General features: G+C 35.0%; 2 protein-coding genes and 1 pseudogene across 2 annotated transcripts; all 3 read left to right on the top strand.

Moving 5' to 3' along the window:
* The first annotated feature begins 3,953 nt into the window (after positions 1-3,953).
* On the top strand, positions 3,954-6,575 carry LOC137747064 (GDSL esterase/lipase At5g55050-like). The gene is made up of 4 exons (XM_088678914.1): positions 3,954-4,241; positions 4,912-5,133; positions 5,471-5,720; positions 6,355-6,575. The coding sequence occupies exons 1-4, from the start codon at positions 3,954-3,956 to the stop codon at positions 6,573-6,575; spliced, it is 981 nt and encodes a 326-aa protein (XP_088535040.1).
* Positions 6,576-9,475: 2,900 nt separating this feature from the next.
* LOC137747771 (putative F-box protein At1g65770) lies at positions 9,476-10,636 on the top strand (annotated as a pseudogene).
* A 1,913-nt stretch (positions 10,637-12,549) lies between these two features.
* LOC137747380 (putative F-box protein At1g65770) lies at positions 12,550-14,807 on the top strand. Its single transcript, XM_068487481.2, has 2 exons — positions 12,550-13,977; positions 14,533-14,807. The coding sequence occupies exons 1-2, from the start codon at positions 12,662-12,664 to the stop codon at positions 14,552-14,554; spliced, it is 1,338 nt and encodes a 445-aa protein (XP_068343582.2). The 5' UTR covers positions 12,550-12,661; the 3' UTR covers positions 14,555-14,807.
* The last annotated feature ends 4,355 nt before the right edge of the window (positions 14,808-19,162 follow it).

Genomic DNA, 19,162 nt, shown 5'->3' with positions numbered 1-19,162 from the left:
CACACCTCTTAAGATGTTTTTAACATGTTTAAAAATAGAGAAAATAATATTTAATGAAAAACTGATCGAATCACATTATTACTAGCCTATTGTGAGGTAGTAATTAAAAAAAATTGTACAAAAAGAATTAATTATTAGAAAAACACAGTTAAAATGATGAAAATACCCCTGCATTATTTGGTGAATTATTTTGAGTTGCTTTTGAAATTTTTTGTTTTGGGGGTATTTTTGTCCAAAAATTTTTGATGAAGCTTGTGACCCCAAAAAGGGTTGTTGGCTTTATATACAAAGATACAATAATATAAACCCTAAATTCAATCCCCCACCTAACTAAACAAACAGTCGTAGGGAGCACCAATCATTCAATTGCAAGTTGCAACCTTTTAAGACTACTTAAAGATGAGTATGAATAGTGTATATAATATCATTTGTTAAAAAAAAAAAGCATATTCGAATTTCAAAGTTTTGTGTTTATGATTAGAACTGTTCATATTATGAATCACTCTATAAAGATAATCCATGCAAAAAATAAATTAAAACTAAGGTAGTTTAGTCAATCTACTATAGCAAATACATTGACAATTCATAATGTTTTTACCAATTTTATTCATCTGTTTTATATAGTTCGACGACTAAACTACCTTAGTTTTAATTTGTCTTTTACAAAGATGATCTTTATAGAGTGACTTATATTACGAACGATTTTAATAAAAAAATACAAAGTTCTATAAATCGCCAACGAACAATTTTGAGTAGGACCTATTACTCATCATTGAGCAGCTAAATATTATTCGCAATCTTTGTTCTCATAACATGTCATCAAATTAACTATATAAGTATTATTTAAGAAACATTAATTCTAAAAATGTGTAGCTAGAGAACTCTATTGGTTTTTGGATTGCCAATCTGCCCCACAAAACAAAAACAAACATCTCACCATAATAAAAGGGTGTTGTACTTTTTTCGGTAATCAAAAGGATGATGTTACCAACATTTTAAAATGTCAGCTTGCATTTTCAGAATACTAATAACATCTTCCCTCTTTTCTTTGGTGTCAAGAAAATGAACCAGAAGGTAGGCAGCTCCAGACTCACTGTGCTAGTTGTTGATCTTTGGTTGATCAATGTTATCATCATGATATCGTTTCTCATCGTTCGCAAGGTTGCATGTATAGCTTGTACCGTACAAGTTATTTTATATCTAACGGACTACACCCCTCAGTTAGCCTTCTTAACCAATAAGGCACATTGATATCAGGAGGAAATTGAGTTTTCATCGTAAAGCCAAATAAGAAGTGATTCCACTCTTTATAAGTCTTTACAAAATTTGATCCATCGCTTGAGACTTTATCATTAACATTCTTACAAGACACTCTGTTGTCGGCAAAGGTTTTGATTGGGCTGCACATGTGCTGTTGTTTTGTTGACTGTGTGGGCTTTGCTAGTCGTTTTCTTTGTTAGGCCTTCGGCCCCATGCAAACATCAGAAAATGTAGATTGTAGTTAAAATAGATTAGGGTACTTGAGAAACCAATCTCAGCATGAAGGACTTGGAACTAATGTTGCTTATGCTTTTAAACTTATTGTTGGCCAGATCCATCATTCAAATAGAAATTAGGGTTTGGTTATAAGAATAATGATGTTCCTTTATATGAGATGAAAAGGTTTGGTACTACATGTAGCCTCGTCGAGCTCCCATAATTTTAGAGGTGCGTTTCCCCCAATCATGGTTGGGCTAAGTTAAATAGTGATAGAGCTTGGAAGAGTAGTTTCAATTGTGCTGTTATGATGGTGTGTTTCGGGAATTCAAAGGTAAGTTCTTTGGAACTTTTTGTTCTAATCTCGAGATTCCTAGCTCTGTTGTAGCAGAGAAAATAACAGTAATTAAAGCTATTAGTAGCTTCAGTTCGGGATTAAAATTTTATTTGGTTGAAAAGTTGATCCTGCTTTGGTTCTTGACTTCTTGCACTCTCCTCAATTGGTGCATTGGCAATTCAGAGTGGAGTAGAGGAACTGCTTGTATAGAATTTTCCAAATGCATTTCTGGTCTTCTCACATTTACAGAGATGGTAATCAAGTTTTTGATGCCCTTGCAAATCATGGTTCCTCTTTTAATGGTCTTATTTGGTGGGATTCTCCTCTTAATTTTATATTGCCATTATTATCATCGTCATTATGTGGGCTTCCGTACTACCGTTTTTTATGGGTTATTTTTTATTGGCCTTGTTATATCTTATATTGGTCATTGGAGATTTTGTTTGTTATGGCTGCTATCATAGTCAGAGTTAGGCTTTATGTCCCACTTATTTACTTACTTGGACATTAAAATGATAATAAACCTAACTCCAAAAAAGACATGGAGATGAAAAAATAAAAATAATTAAACAAATTAACGAATAAAATGGAAAATAAAAATGAAGATCGAGAAATCTTCCAACAAAGAAGAGGGTTAAGAATTCGGATAGGGTTTCAAGGAGTATGTTTCTACTCATGTGATTTCCTCATTCACCAACTTTCCGCTAGTAAAGCTTCCACTTCTTCTTTGTGGGCGGTGAAAATGGTAGTGGTCGTATCATGGCAGTCCATACCATTTCACCAATCTCCATGACCTTCTTAGTTGGTAGCTTGAGTTGTAGGGTGGAGTTTGTGGTTGTGCACGCGTTGGGTTTGAAGGTGATGGCCTGAAAGGGGTGATGGCGACCGTTACTTGGTGGAAGTCATGCTTCCATGACCTTCTATTGATGTTAGAGACAAAGTAAACTCTAGTTAATTTAACAAAAATTTAATTGGAGCTTAATGGATGTGACAATTTTAATAGTTTTGGCATTTGTTGGAAATGTTTAAAAAGGTTTACTAATTTGGAATGACACTAAAAGATTGAGGGATTTTAATTAGGTACTTAATCATTCTTTTTAATTTTTTTGTTAAATATTTGATAGATTACATAAGGCAATCATAATTCTTAATTTTATACTTTTTAGTGGCTAATTGGAGTCCAGTTTTATACTAGGATATCCTTTAGTATCCCTCTGATTCCATAGTGTATTGATTCTAACTAACAATTTCCCACGCCAAAAAATTTACACAAACGTTCAGGATTTATAGTCGTTTTCACTTAGCAGCTGTTGATATACATGGATTCACACACACACACACACACACACACACAAATATGTATATAGCTTTAATTAGCCCGTTTCTTAGTAGGAATCTATTTCATCGTATTTATCGCAAGGGACCTCCATATTATGAAAAAATGGGAAAACTGTGAAAAGTATAAGATGTCTTATATGAAGAATACATAATTACCACGAGGGTTCTATACCTATCTATTTTTGCTACAGGAAAAAAAAAATCCTGCTAAGAAGCTGCTTGTGTGTGTGTGTGTGTTTGTATTTGTGTCACAGTTACACAAACTGAAGGACCTAGAATTCTCAAAAGTAAAACACATGCAACTACGTATACCATGAAGATGGCATAAATCAGAAAAATATCGATTAAATCAGCGCATTCGGCACGACTAAACAAAAAGAAGAGAAAATTAAATTAAATTCACTTTTAACAAGGGAATAAGCAATGATTAATACAATGCCGATCGATGGAATATGCTGCAGTCATGAGTCATCATAGGGTTAAATCACTAATTAGAAAATTCCGCCTCCAAAAATTAAAATAAACCTTGTTTAGTTGAACTAGTTTAATTAACTTCCTTGTATACATCATACATATGCGGCTTCTAGGTTTAGCCACTAAAAATACTGTTTGACTTTACATGCTGGCGATGGCATCTTCTGGCTTTCGTTTTCAACTTGTCTCGTAAATTTGCAACAATCGACGTAGAGTTCTTCACCAAAGCTCTCTATATATAGTGTTATATTTGACCTCTGATAATAATATAGACAACTTACAAATTATAGAACACATAGCTCATAAGACAGAGAACTAGCCACCTTCCATGGCTCAGAGTTTGATATCAGTACTCTCTCTTTGGCTCGTTGTATTTCTGGGTTGCATTGGTTTGCTTGCATGTTCTCAACCAACTACGCCTGCCATTTACGTGTTTGGTGACTCCACAGTTGATGTTGGAACTAACAATTACTTGCCTAATGCTCAAGCAAGGGCTGACCACCCTTTTTATGGGATTGATTTTCCTCACTCTAGAGCGACTGGAAGATTTAGCAACGGCTTCAACATTGTTGATTATCTTGGTATTAGCCCCGCGACTGACCCCACTATTATTTACGTATGATATAATTTTTTGGTGTGTACTCTCGTGTTACGTTATCATTTCACTCAAATTATGACATGCCTATTTTTTATGATATATAATAGGAGTCTGACATAGTAATTGTGTCATTCACCTTATGTTATAATGCATGAAATTATAACATTATGTGACAATATTTTTAGTACTCAAATTTCTTGTTAATTTTGTTAGTTTTATCATAATCATAGTTATTAATTTTTTTTTTTTAATATGTTATTAATTAGCCAAGTTTCTGGGTTTCGAGCTGAGTCCGCCCCCTTTTCTCTCTCTTTTGGACAAGAAGGAGGGAATTTACGGGAATATCATTTTCCTAAGTAAAGGAGTCAATTTCGCTTCCGGAGGGTCAGGAATTCTGGATGAAACTGGAAGACGAAAGTGGGTAAGCTTAATTCTCACACTTAATATGCTCTCTCAGGAATACAATCAGAACAAAAAAAGAATATACAAAGTTGACACAGTTACTGACATATTCTCATAGACATACAAAAATGATATACTTGCTGACACATTCTCGTAAATGTAAGACTTGCTTCTATTAAAAAAATGTATCAATAGTATTTTTGCTTTCACGTATATATATAGACACTATGAGAAATGTAAGGAGAAAAATATTTATAAAGTTAACTAGGTTACATTGTGCACGTAGGGAAATGTCGTTGCCCTTGGAGACCAGGTCCAGCAGTTTGCAAGAGTACATGACATCATATCAAAACTACAGGGTGAGGGTGGATTGGCTAATATATCAAAGTCTTTCTTCCTCATCAGCGTCGGAAGCAATGACATCTTCGAACATTTTCCTACTAACCAATCTACTTCTGCAAAACGCTTCGTCGCCACTCTCATGTCCACTTATGAAAGTCGATTAAGGGTACCATTAATTAATTACCAGTTTTTCTTCTTATTTCTTTACATTGTAAATTAATCATTAATCAAAGTGACTTCTTAATGACCCGTTTGATGATCATTTCAGTTTTTAGTTTTGACTAAAAACTTGTTTAGTAAATATTTTCAATTTTAAACAATAGTCAAATTTTGAAAACTCACAAAAATAGCTTTCCGTTTTTGGTCAATTTTTTACCTTTGAAAGCTACAAAAAATGAAAATTGAAAAGTGAAAAAAAAAATGACAATTGAAAACGAAATAGTTATTAAATTGTCCGTAATTAATTAAGAGTCTTTTTCTTAAATTAATGTTTTCAATTGCAGAATCTAATTGACCTTGGAGCCAAAAGATTTGGGATTATTAGTGTTCCCCCAGTTGGGTGCGTCCCATTGCAGCGTAATTCTACTGAAGATGGTAGCTGTTCTGAGCCCATGAATGAATATGCCATATTGTTTTATAAGGCACTTCAAGGAGTCTTGCAGAGGTTAAGCGCAGAATGCGAAGGGGTGAAATATGCACTTGCAGATGCATATTCAATGACCACACTCATCATAAACAACCCGAAACAATTTCGTAATTACTTAAACATCTTAATTTACTCTTTCAGTCTTTTGGTAGTGTATCACAAAAATAGTATAGAATGTAACGTACGTGTGTGTGTGTGTATATATATATGTTATAAAATCTGTTTTTTGTGTGTTGGCATAGATTTTATAAAAATGATTTTTCATGTGTAAGCCCTTAATAACACTACGGTTAAGAGAAAACTTTTTAAACCAATTCATTAGGAAAAAAAATATATAACTGGCTCTGACTTTGTTTGTTGTAAAAAAAAGACTGTTAGAAAACAAGAAGTCAAATGACTCAGCTGCTATGTCAATTATGGCATCTCTCATGAAGAAAACTTTGATATCGTTTAGTTCCTAGTTAACGTATTTGACATGCTCTAATAGGAGAATGGCACTAAAGGAAGTTTAAATCTTCGAATCAATTAAAGCATTGACAATTAAGTTGATAGATGAGAGTTTTTTTCTAATTTACTAATTACTACTATATATTATAAAGATTTTGGCACGCTACTAATAAAAGCACTTATGAGCAAACTACTTTCTACAGAAGTACATCTAAAAGGGCTTTGATATGTACATTTGTTTCTTGTTTTCAAAGAATTTGTATGTTATATAATAGACATCCGAACATTTTGTAGGGTTTGAGGAGGCGACAAAAGCTTGTTGTGGAAAAGGAAATTTTAATGCAGAGTTACCATGCACACCAGACTCGGATTTGTGTAAAGATCGCGATGTCTACTTGTTCTGGGATCAATTCCATCCAACACAAGCTGCGTCTCATCTTGCAGCTCAAACTCTTCATGCTGGTGGTGGATTCGTGGCACCCGTGACTTTTGGTCAATTGGCCTTACTTGCATGATTTAGATATGTACCTCGATATAATTAAGAAGATAGATTTCTTAATTGATTCGTATATAACCATGCACGTGTCTTTCTGTTTGGTTGTTCCCTCTTGTAACAAAAAAAAAGAAAAAAAGAAAAAGAGACCGTGGAGGTTTATTGAGCATGAGGTTCAAAAATAAAACCACCTTTTGACCAACATTTTCACGTTACTAGTGTAAAATTAAAAATAAAGATATAAAGAAGATTGTGGAAGTATAGTTGTCAAGAAGTTAATTATTAAATTTCCCAGTATATATAAGTTGGAAATTCGCATAAATTTGTGCAATAACATATTGATTATAAAAGAATGTGCGCAATTACCTTTCAAGTTATTTTATTTTGCTACATGATTTAGCAATGAAAAAAGTGTTCTTTTGTGATAAAAAAGTCACGAGTTTAATCCGTGGAAACAACTTCTTTGTAAAACAAAGATAAGGCTATATGAAATTTTTTTTAGCGAGTATCATATAATTATGTGGTGTTATTATTCACATATTGTAATGTGAGAAAATCAACATGGTTGACAACTTAAGTATGCGCATGATCATCCGTCTTCACTACTGAGTAGGTTCCTGGAAAACGAAGAAAGACAAACACAACCATTTGAAGGACCAACAATCTTTTCGTATCTTTTTTCTCATTCGTTATAATTAGTCCAAAACGATAGTTAATTCTTAGGAAATTAATGTACATAAATAAGACGTGCATCTGCATGATAATGATAGAGCTTCGACTAAGAAATAAATATAAATTAAAGAAGACAGTATATACAGCGAAGACAGTCGACATTAAAGAAATTTGACAGCAATAAAAAGTAAACAAAGAAATATAAGTGTCGAACTTTACTTATGTAGTTTCAGTCAATTAAACTGAGCAGAGCTTTCCTAATTTACTCATGTTTTATAATTTAAAGATTATAATTTTTTTTCGCGGTTAGAGAAAATTAAAGAGAGCTGACATCAATTAGGGTTTTAACTTTTTAGATTGTCCATATGCTGGTGAATTATATATATATATGATCACACTCACAGCATAAATACACACGTATGAGTATTATTTTTAGGCAAATCCGCCGTAAAAATCAAATTCTTGGTTAATATAGAGGCTGGGACGACAATGATAACATAACATCCACCTGGTTGTTCATTTTTCAGTCCTTTCCGAATTATAAGGAATCGAGAGTTACATAAAGGGAAGTTACCCAATTTGGAACTTCGGCCGGCAAACATATATATCATGGCAAAGCTTTGTGTTTCATTATTTGCTTATTTGTTTCAATTTTCTTTGGGCACATAGCCCCAGACTCAATTGGGTGAGTTAAAATTAAGTAAAAGTCCGCCTTAACCTAACTACACCTCTACTGGGTTGATGTCTTTCCTGCCCATGTCAACCCAAACTCAATTCGTTTTCTGCACGTATTTGCTTGTGCATATATTACCAATCCCACTCAATACTATATAAGATATGCGTAAATTTTGGGATAACAGTGCTTGAGTTTGTTGTTAGTTTTCTTTTGTATAATGAATGACAATATTATTTTTATAATTCTTTTAAATAGGGCTTTGATATTGTTTTGTAAAGTAGTTTCAACTTTAAACGGTTGAAAATGAAATGGTCCCATGCTATTTAGTTTAAGTTTTGAGTGAATGCTAATTTGTGGAATTAAATTTTAACTAGTATTGCCGTTATTTAGTTCAACTTTTGAAAAATCTTGCAAATAAGTTGTTACAAGATTGAACTTGATCAATTTGGGCAACCCAAGCCTAACCGGAACAAACCATAAGCTAATTAAAACTCGAGCTCGAATAAATAAAGTATGCACCTGAACCTAACTTAAACCCGAATTGTGAAGATTAGGTTGACATTCCAATCTACCCAAATTACAACTTTAGTAGTAACCGATACATTGGTGGTATTTTAGGAATAATAGATAGTTGGAAATAAGAGAACAATCAGAATAGCCACACAGCCTACACTAAACATAAAAAAGGCTGGTAATTCAAATAGTTAAGGGTATTTACATCTAAAGTCTATGAGCATTTCTACCTTCCCACTATCTCTTTTTTCTTTTGGTCAAACAACTAAATTTCATTAAAGATAAAACACACTAATACAAAGTGAGGTTAGCCTGAAGACAGTCCACAACACAGTAAAAGTGCAACCTATTACAAAAGTAAAGGAAACAAACCCCAAAAGTGAGCCCAAGATAAAGCCTAAACCGAAAACCCTAGATCTGGAAACGAAAAACAGTCGCTTCCACCAAAATTGTTGCACCACCATCGCCAAGTTGCCACCACTAGTAAGAAGAACCAATGAATTGAAGGAATGAATAGAAAATAGGGGTGGGCAAGCCACCCGCACAAAAAGCGCTCCCATAGTCCTACCAAATAATGTGAAATGCAGTTTAGTAGCCATACCTTCCCACTATCTCTTGAATTGGGGAAAAAAATGACTTGTAGTGTCATTCACTCCATATGCATGCTCCTAGTCCACTTAATTGTAATTAACGAGTTTTGATTACATACATATTATAATTAGGATGGTTTATTTTATCAATCAACAATCATCTCTTCTAAAATCCAGTCAAATATGTCAATCAGTACAACAATCTGGTAGTATTCATCTTTACTTGTAAGCGACAGGTCTTAGTTTCGAATCTCGTAGATGGCGAATTTGATCCCAAATTAGGTTGCTCATTGTGTGGATTAGCTGAACTCCCCCCTTCTGTTAGTGTAAAATATATTATTGTACTAAAAAAAATCCAATCAAACATGAAATTGTTTAGTCATTTATGTGTATCAAATAAAATAACGGTTCATGATAAAAATCTTAATTGTTATCAAAATTGTCGAATTATACAATACATGTGAAAAGGGAATGGAGAAGAACACAAAGGAATGGTCCCGTCTTCCAAAGGAGCTATGGCCAATGATGGGAAAATGCCTTGACAACCGCATCGACATTCTCCGAGCTGCAAGTTATGGCGTTCCTCCATCTCACCTTTTCAGCAAACCATTTTTCCTCCTCTTCTCTAAATATTCTTTTCCCGTTATGCCAAGGCTGCCGGAGCTGAACTCCTTCAAGCTACAGTATACCGCATGGAGTCAATCATCGACGATGAACCCAATTCGTCAAAACCATGGCTGGTGAAGTTTGACGATTCTAATTCGGGTCATATGCGATTACTGCGTCCCATAACTAATATATATGCCACTGAGGTTCTCCTCTGTCCCTAAGAGAACTTCAATTTATTGGATTTTAGAATTGTTGAATTGCACAAATCATTTAGTCTTAGTATTAAGAAAAATAGTCTACTTTTGCTCCTGTGAACAAAGTGGTAGTCATGGATCAAACGCATTTGGATGATTGTGGTTCTTTTCATGACACATAGTGAAGGAAGGTTGGGTTTTGTGAGATTTGGGGATGAGAAAGGGACCCATGTGGATGAACAAAACTGTTACTACGATGATATCATTGTTTATAAGGGTCAATCCTATGTTGTTGATAGATGGGGAACAATTTCAAGGTTAAATTCTGAGTTGAAGGTGATTCAACTTTCGCCTCCATTATGTGGGTTTGGTGGGCTGAAGCATTTGGTTGAGTCTTGTGGTGACCTTTACGTGGTTGATCGGTACCTCGAGAAGGAAAGGTTGGATATGGGTAGGATTCTAGGTTACCATGCTCTGAATAACATTTTTAATGCGTCATTATTTTCCAGCTCCTCCTAATCCTTTCTGTGTTCCTTGTGGTGCTGAGGCAATGGATTTTAAAGTTTTTAAGTTGGATCAAGAATCGGGTATATTGATCGATGTGAAAAACTTGGGAGATCAAGTGTTTACCTTGAGCAACGAATGGTGTTTCTCCATCGCCGCAGGAGGCCTTGCTGGAGTGGAGGGGAATTGCATTTTATTCAACGACCGTAGGCCTGCTCATAGTCGTGTGTTCAACTTAGAGGATGACGGCATTAAGAACCTAGAAGCTTTCCCTGGCTGTTCTCGGATTCTCTCACCGCCCTCAACTTGGCTCAGCTCCGAGTGATCAATGTCCATCTGCATGCTGATTTCTGTAACTGTGAGAATATCCTTACTTGTCAATGACTCTCAGTTTATAGATTGCTTACTGCTGGTTACATGCGTACACATTTTCTTTTACGATGAGATAAATGCTGCGAGAGGTTAGCTATTGTGCATTTTTTTTAACAAACGATATTATCTATATTAAGGGTGAAGAAGTGAACTAGCCTAACAATGAGCTAACAATAATGTGGTTTAAATTTGTTTTTGGCGAGAATAACGTAAGACCTCTCACTCACAAGTGAAGAGGAGTCATATCAGAACGTAGTACTAAGTGGCAGATATCATGCGTTTAACGACACAATAAACAACAAGGAAAATTAAGGGTCCTTCAAAATCTGAAAAAAAAAAATCTGATTCTCATCCTGAACCCTGAAAGAAATATTCAGCTTTTAATTGATCCCCATCACCTTGTTTATATAGAAAGGTTTCTTGGATTATTGCCCTAGTAATCATTGTCAGTACATCGAAAACTTTAGAAGGTAAGCTGACTTTGCTGTGTGCTAAATAGATTTTCTAATTCCCTGAATATTTTTTTTACTAATTGTGTTATTTCACTTAGAAAAACTAGGGTTGCTTTGGGTACTAGTTATTTCTCGACACTTGACAGGGAAGTTGCTTTCTGCTAATGAAGACCCTTTCTGCATTTCTCGAAGATGGGATATCAATTTTCTGAAGGTGAAATACTATGAGGTTCTGCTAAAGAAAACCTAACTTCTTATTTCATATGGAACCCTTTTCTGTTGAAATGGTTTTTTTTTCATCTTATTCCTTTGCGCCTAATTGTTAATCATATATCATTTCTTGAACTTGCTCGGCTTCAAGGTCTTCCAAATATAATTTGTTATCTTAACAATTGCATCACTTTTGTCCAAAAAAATAAATAAATAAACAGTTGCATCACCAAAAAATTTGAAAAAAATAAAACAATTGCATCACCAATAAAATCTTGGGGGTTTAGGAAAACGAATTGTTATGATTTTATTTACATTTATAAATAATAATTAAGAAAATGAATAGCTCCGATTAAGATATTAGTATAATTATATTTTTTTAATATAAAAGGTATCTCACGACATATACTCTCCTCTCCTTGCAATGTGGTTACAAACTTACCTAATAGGTGATAACGTACTATTGGTCCTATATCAAATGTTAGGCTAAAGTAGAGTTGGTGATCCAAACAAATGTGTTAATCACAATTAGGTTTTTTTATTAAAGTGGGTCTACAAATTGAGTTTGGTTTCAGTTCTTGAGTTCAATACATTAACACAAGAGTTTGATTTTCTATATTAATAATCAACTTTTTGAGAGAGTAAAAATAAAATACCGGTCGTAGAGTAGAAATTTGATAAACCTTAGAGTTAATAAAACATAATTCATCTCTATTTATCCAAATTCACATTACCGTGTTATATAAAATAAATTCAATTTGACTATATATACTAATCAAATTTACTTTGTATTTGATCAAATATCTTAGTAGATAAATGCTAAATTTTTACCATGTGTTTTGAGTTTAAAACTCCCAACAATATCAACAACAAAATCATCTCTCTTTAAATAAAATCGACTATATAAATTTTAAAATAACACTGCATTTAATTTTATACCATCTTCTATTAGCATCAAGTGCCCTCCGTAAAATGCATCGAGGAGGAGGACAAAATGGAAATGGAATTATTTATTATTCCACCTTTTTCTTTTATTATTTTTTATCCATATTACCCCACCTGTTATATCAAACAATAATCAGATTGTACATTATGTGTCATTATATAACTTATGCGATATATGTGCTAAAATGTTAATAAGTTAAAAAATAAAATTTTACACTACTCTTATTAAAATACATAGTGTAACACTTGTGTTCCCGTCACAACTAAAAATTTCTTCTATCAAAGAGGCGCGATTGAGTGGACAGGGACCCCACCAAGATAAATAACAGCCCATTTTTCCGTTGATTCTCCACTCTGCTAAGTCGATCGAGATGGAGACGAAGAGGGTGGAGTGGTCCGATCTTCCCAAGGAGCTATGGCCGGCGATCGGAAGCCGCGTCGACAACCGCATCGACGTTCTCCGGTTCCGCAGCGTCTGTAAGACATGGCGCTCCGCCGTCCCCCCTTTTCAGCAACCCATTACTCCTCCCCTGCCCCTCAGCTTCTCTTCTCCTTCCGCCGCCGCGGATGGCGGAGCTTTGCAGACTCAATCTAAAGCTCTACTCTTTCAAATCACAGTCTACCGCATGGAATTTCTAAAACCCAATTCGTCAAAACCGTGGCTGGTGAAGTTTGAGGAGTCGAATTCTGGTGATCTGCGATTGCTGCATCCAATCACTAATAAGCCACTGAGGTACTACCCTGCATCTAATACTCCAAAGGATTTCAATTTGTTGGACTTTAAGATTGTTGAATTGCGAAAATCGTATAGTCTGCAATTTAGGAATAGTATCAATGTTGTTATGGCTTGTGTAAACAAAGTGGTAGTCATGGATGCAAAAAACTTGAATGATTGTGGTGTTTTTATGATTTACAATGGCGGAAAGTTGGGTTTCGTGAGGTCTGGAGACGAGAAATGGACCCATGTGGATGAACAAAACTCTCACTATGATGATATCATTGTGTATAAGGGTCAATGCTATGTTGTTGATAGATGCGGAACAATTTCATGGGTCAATTCTGATTTGAATGTGATCCAATTTTCGCCTCCGTTATTTGGGCTTGGTGGGAGGAAGCATTTGGTTGAGTCGTGTGGCGATCTTTTCGTGGTTGATCGGTACCTTGACAAGTGTGACATGGAAAGGTTGCCCGAGCACAATGTCGAGGTTAATATTTTTGGTAATTTTCAAGCTCTTCCTCATCCATTTGATGCTCCTCATCATCCTTTCGCTGCTCCTCCTAATCCATTCGCAGCTCCTCCTCATCCACTCGCCGCTCCTTGTGATGGTGAAGCTGTGGATTTTAAAGTTTATAAGTTGGATCAAGAATGGGGTAAGTGGGTTGATGTGAAAAACTTGGGAGATCAAGTGTTTATTTTGAGCAATGATGGGTCTTTCGCTGTCTCGACTGGAGACTTTGGTAAAGTGAAGGGAAATTGCATTTTATTCACCGATCAAAAGCTTCCTCATTTACAAGGAATTGGAGGATCCAAAACAAGGTGTATTAGTCGTGTGTTCATGATGGAGAATGGCATCATTCGGAACCTAGTTGCTTCGCCCACCTATTACGAGATGCTCCAGCCACCATCCAGTTGGCTCAGCCCTGCTCTTGATGATGTCTCTCGCCATCGGCTTGCTGATCGGTTAATGTAAGTGTGATATGCTTTATTCTTCTCAAAATGTGAAATGTTTACTGATTACATGCTTACAAATTTTCTGTTTTTGCCATTCGGTAAAACTAAAGTGCTTTGTATTTAAAACTGAATTTCGTCTTCAGAATCTAATAGCTGATAAGCAATTGGAAGGAAATGGAATTTCGAGGTTGGGGTCTTGAGCGTGCAGTATAATGCAGGATCTTAAAACACTTAATTGATAAACAAGCTTAGCTGTTTTGAGTAGAATATATTCGTCTAGTCACAATTTGAGAGTATAGTTATTCAGATCAGACTTCTTCAAATCTTAATTAAAAGATTCTGTGTAAAGCGCATATAAGCCGCATCTTAGTTATGGAGAAGTTTATGGGGTATTGTTGTAGGAATCATTGAAACCTTCACAAGGTTACATCTGTGGTTACGAACTTAGTACGTGCCGTGTGCTTTGTGCTCAACAGTTTTGCTAATTCCCTGAGTATTGTGTACTAATTGTGTTTCACTTGGAGAAACAAGGATTTCTTTGGTATTAATTATTTCTCAACACTTCGACAGGGAAATTGATGACAGCGAATGAAGACCCATTTCTGCATCTCTCGGAGAAGGCGGAATGTCCAATCTCTCACGAAGAGTGATTTGTATATTAAACTAGTGTAAAATTATCGAATCTAGTTTTTCCCGAACTGTAGGCGTGTGGTCTATCGATGTTATTATGGATGTGTATATACAGCTTATGCAAGCTGTTTTTCTGTAGAACTTGGATCTTTTGATGTTCTAATTGGTAATGTAATGGGTTTCTTAGATTTCAAATGGAATTCTCACTTGTTTCATATCTTTGTCAACTGCAACCCATAACGGAGACACTTGAACTTGTTCTTGTCCTCAACACACGTTAGAAACCATAAAAATTGGTGGAACAGTTGGATTGAGTCTTATTGTTGGTTAAATTTCGTGTACGATTTCTTTTATTTTGCGACTTCCTATTGAGATCTTAGCACATAGGTTGTAAACTAAACATTCACGAAAAAACTCATTTGATTTTATAAAATTCGATTGATGATTTTGGATGATCGATTTGGTGTGTAAACTCCTTGCACTACTCTTTTCTTCTTCTTCTTGTTGGCTGTTTGCCTCAAGGTAGGCTTTCGTGTAAAACTTTGGCATCTTTACCTGGATAATGCGCTGTATCCCGTTTACCCAAAAAAAAAAAGTAAACTTATCGAATATGGAAATGTAGGGGTTGTTTGGTATTCTTTCCGTGCAATTATTGGGCATTAACTTATGGGAGTTTTAACGAAAACCCCGCAGTACTATTCACTTTAACGAAAAACCATATTTTTACACTAAAAAGTCAATCCTGGTACTATTCAGTCTATCATTCATTTTGTCCTTATCGTTAAAACTCAAAGTTTTCAAGCCATTTTCATTAGTTTTCCTTTAACTTTAGAGTTTTAACGAAAAGCTCGCAATAATGTTCACTTTAACGAAAAACCATATTTTTACACTAAAAAGTCAATCCTGGTGCTATAGATTCCAAATCAAGTTAAATAGTTTGCTGTGAGGTATGCTTTTGTTAAATAGTTTTCTTTTAGCCAGCCAAGTGTTGTTGCGGTATATAGATTCCAAATCTTCCAGTTTATTTCTTTTGACCGCTCCCAACTTATTTATCATTTGGTTTATGTAATTATTTACTAACTTTTCCACACTCCGTCAGTGCTTGAGTCAATTTTAGTTGTTATAATAAATTTTCATATGCTTGTGTCACTAGGAAAAGGAAAATTTGATTATCATGGTATTGATATGACTGAATTAATTACGCCGTCTGATATAACGGTTTCGCAGTCTCACTAGAAAGTCCCTTCTTTAAGTAGCAAACAAATTGGCAAGTTTCATGAAAAAAATGTCTTGCGTAAGACCCAACCATTTCATGGAAAAAGGTGCAGGATATAAAATTTGATACACGCAGATTTTGTAATGTGAGGTATCTCGCTTGGACTTTCATCCTTGTGTTTTAATTATATTGGTTTGATAGTAATTTTAGGTTGAATTTTCATAAAGATTTTGGTCAAATTAGTATTTTAGTCAACTGTAACTAAAGTGACAAAAGAAGTTAATATTTAGATTTAGTGCACGAAATTGTAATTTAAGTGGTTAAGAATAATACCAGTTGAGATAATAGGTTTAGTTTTTGTCAAGATTCTAAAAATCGCTAGGTGTTAGTCAGGCAGCGGGCGGGCGCCTAGCGGCTAGGCAGAATATAGGTGGGTGCCTAGGCGGCCTACGCGGATTTAGGTAAATTTCTTGTATCTCTTGATAGTAAGTGCATATTGACACTTACAAAAAATTATACTTGTACGAAATTCATGAATACAATAATAAATAAATAAATGATAAAATGCAAAACTAGTATCCAAAGTTCAAAATTTAAAAACACACATATATGCCATATTAGACTATTAGTTAAGATTTTTTTGATGATTATATCTAATTTTCATAAAAATAAAAATAAAAATCCCACGTGTGTGGTGTGAAGAGGTGCATGCATCCTCCCCAATTTTGAAAAAGCACCACGTGTGTGGTGTGACCCTTACCCTCCACCCCTAGTGCTAGTCCCCATCCCTCACATTAGTCAAGAAACTCATTTTTGACGTCTTAAAAACTGAAAACTTTTATTGATTTTTATTCTTTCTTTTTTCTCATCGTCTTCGTCTTATTTCCTTTCCACTTCTTCTTTCTTTTTCTTTCCGTTTTCCTTCTGTACATTCCCTTTTTTCTTTTCTTTTTTCCTGTTTCCTCTTCTTCTGTTTTGCATTGTAAGTTCCTCTTCTTCGATGAATTTCAGAGAGAGGGAGTCGCAACAGCTAAGAAAGTCGTGGTGCACAGAGAGAGAGAGTCGAAGCGGTGGAATTTCTTCCCAGGAAACCTCCACTCCGCCTAAACCACCACCTAGACAGCTGCCTAGACCGCCTAAGCCGCCTAAGAGAGCCTAGGCAAGCGCCTAACAACTCCCCAATTTTTCTTAACAATTTGGACCTAATCGCATCAACACCACCACGCCTAGGCCGTTTTTTAGAACATTGGTTTTTACTACTCCAATATAAATTGAATAAAGCAAAACCAAATAAAAGCATAAAAAAGTGATGATTGTTGGAGGAAAATTTAAGGGTATAATTTCCCGACAAGGATTTTTGCCCTCCCACTTCCGGTGCCCTCCTGTTTTGTGTAATCATGGTTAAGCCACGTCAACATTTTATATTTTTTTTTATAGAGATAACAAGACAAAAATGAATAGTAATATAAAATGTTAACGTGATTTAATCGTAACCACACAAGCAAGAGGGCACAGAAGAACATCAGAAATTGGAGGGCTGTGACCTTGTCCATAATTTCCACTACTCAAATCTTTTGCAATCATGTGGTCTTTTTGTATCTTGCTTAAAATGTTGGCATCTGGTCCACCTATTACCAAATCTTCTGCTCTCAAAATTTTAAATAAAAGAAGGAAACAAAAAAAATTGATAAAAAAAATCGAAGACTACAAAAAGCAGTTCAGCATAGCCTCCCCACCGCCGCCTCCGTCGGACCACAACGTCTCTCGAAAGGTTTTGGGTGTCAGAAATTATATTCACATATTTTAAATTATTTTTTTCACTTTTTTATTTTTTTACTTTTTTTTTGCTTGCAAAGACATGAGGTTGGTTTAGTATTTTTCTATCAAGTGTTAGTAGTGTGTGGAAAATATTAAAAAATAAAAAAAAGTGTGAGAAAAGTAATTTAGGGTATGTGAATATAATATCTCTATGGGTATGAATCTAGAAATGATCTTAATCTTGTGGATGAGTGTTTTATTTCAAATAAGGATCTTGTAATTTTGAAGCTTTAAATTCTTGATTTTCTCCAAACCTTTTGAATTTTTGTTTGGTATATCGATATTTTTACACTAAGAGAAGGGAGAGTTCGGCTAAACCACACAATGGGTAGCCTAATTTGGTGTTGAATTCACTATCTACGAGATTTGAACCTACGACATCTCTACTTCCAAATGAAGAGGAATACCACCAGATCGTAGTACTTTAGAATTAAAATGGAGAGAAAACGACATGAGAGAAGGGAGAGAAGGTTGGCACTGAGAGACGGTGGTTTTTTGTTTGGGGGTTATGCGTTTTTTTTTTTTTCCAGTGTTTTTCAAACGAGTTAGCAGTGTTTAACTCAAGTTAGTGGTAGACAGGTGTCACAATTTGAGATGGTCACAAAGATTTTTGAGTGTAGAAGATTTAGACTTGGTTTACACAAGGTGATCGCTGCCCCCAATTTTGAAGACCGTGGGTTTTGCAAAAATTGAAGACAAGGATCTGACGATCGTGGACGATCAGATTTCCAATTGGGATGATGCGGTTGTTTGAGATGACATGACTGTTTGGAACGGTTATTGTTGCGTCGTCATGCAATGGAGATCGTTTTTTGGATTGCATCGGGTTCGAAAGTGGTTCAATTTTCGTCATTGTTGATAGGTTTTGGTCACCGAAAACATTTGGTGGAGTGTGGTGGGGAGATTTATATGGTGGATAGGTACGTTGATCCGCTGCCTAACGACAAAAGATTCTACATGCCTTGCCTGGGCAAGGAAGTAGAGTTTAAGGTTCATAAGTTGGATGAAGAGTGGGGAGATGGATTGAAGTGAAGACTCTAAATACCTTGTTAAATATCTTCCTTTTTCCATGCACATTTTTCATGGAGTGTTAAAATTTTGACATACATTGTTGGCACATCATTGACAACACGTACCATACGGACCAATAATTTTCCTAGCTAACAACCATTAGGCCGAACCAAATTTTTAACAAACGAATATAAGTTAGGTCAGTTAGTTAAAGTGAGATTTGTGTTCCATCTTCTTCCTCATTTTTTAGACAAATACCTTATAAGGGAAAACGGAAATAACAAAACAACTCATGGCACATCAACCCAAGGGATAAATGGTAATTTTCTCGCTCTTATTTTCCGTTAGGCACTCATTGTTTGTTATGTTCCTTAATTTTCTTTAAAATGATTTAAATTTTGATCCTAGAACAAGAAAAAAAAGTGCAGAGTGCACAAAGTGAAGTAGGAGATAACTTTCCAAACAACTACTAGAAACGCATTGAAACTATTATTGACATTTTAAAATTTTTATTATGCACTTAAA

This window comes from Pyrus communis, chromosome 2 (genome assembly GCF_041283825.1).
Source record: "Pyrus communis isolate YQ-2024b chromosome 2, ASM4128382v1, whole genome shotgun sequence".
In the NCBI taxonomy this organism is placed as follows: Eukaryota; Viridiplantae; Streptophyta; class Magnoliopsida; order Rosales; family Rosaceae; genus Pyrus; species Pyrus communis.
This window is presented reverse-complemented; position numbering and strand designations above follow the sequence as displayed.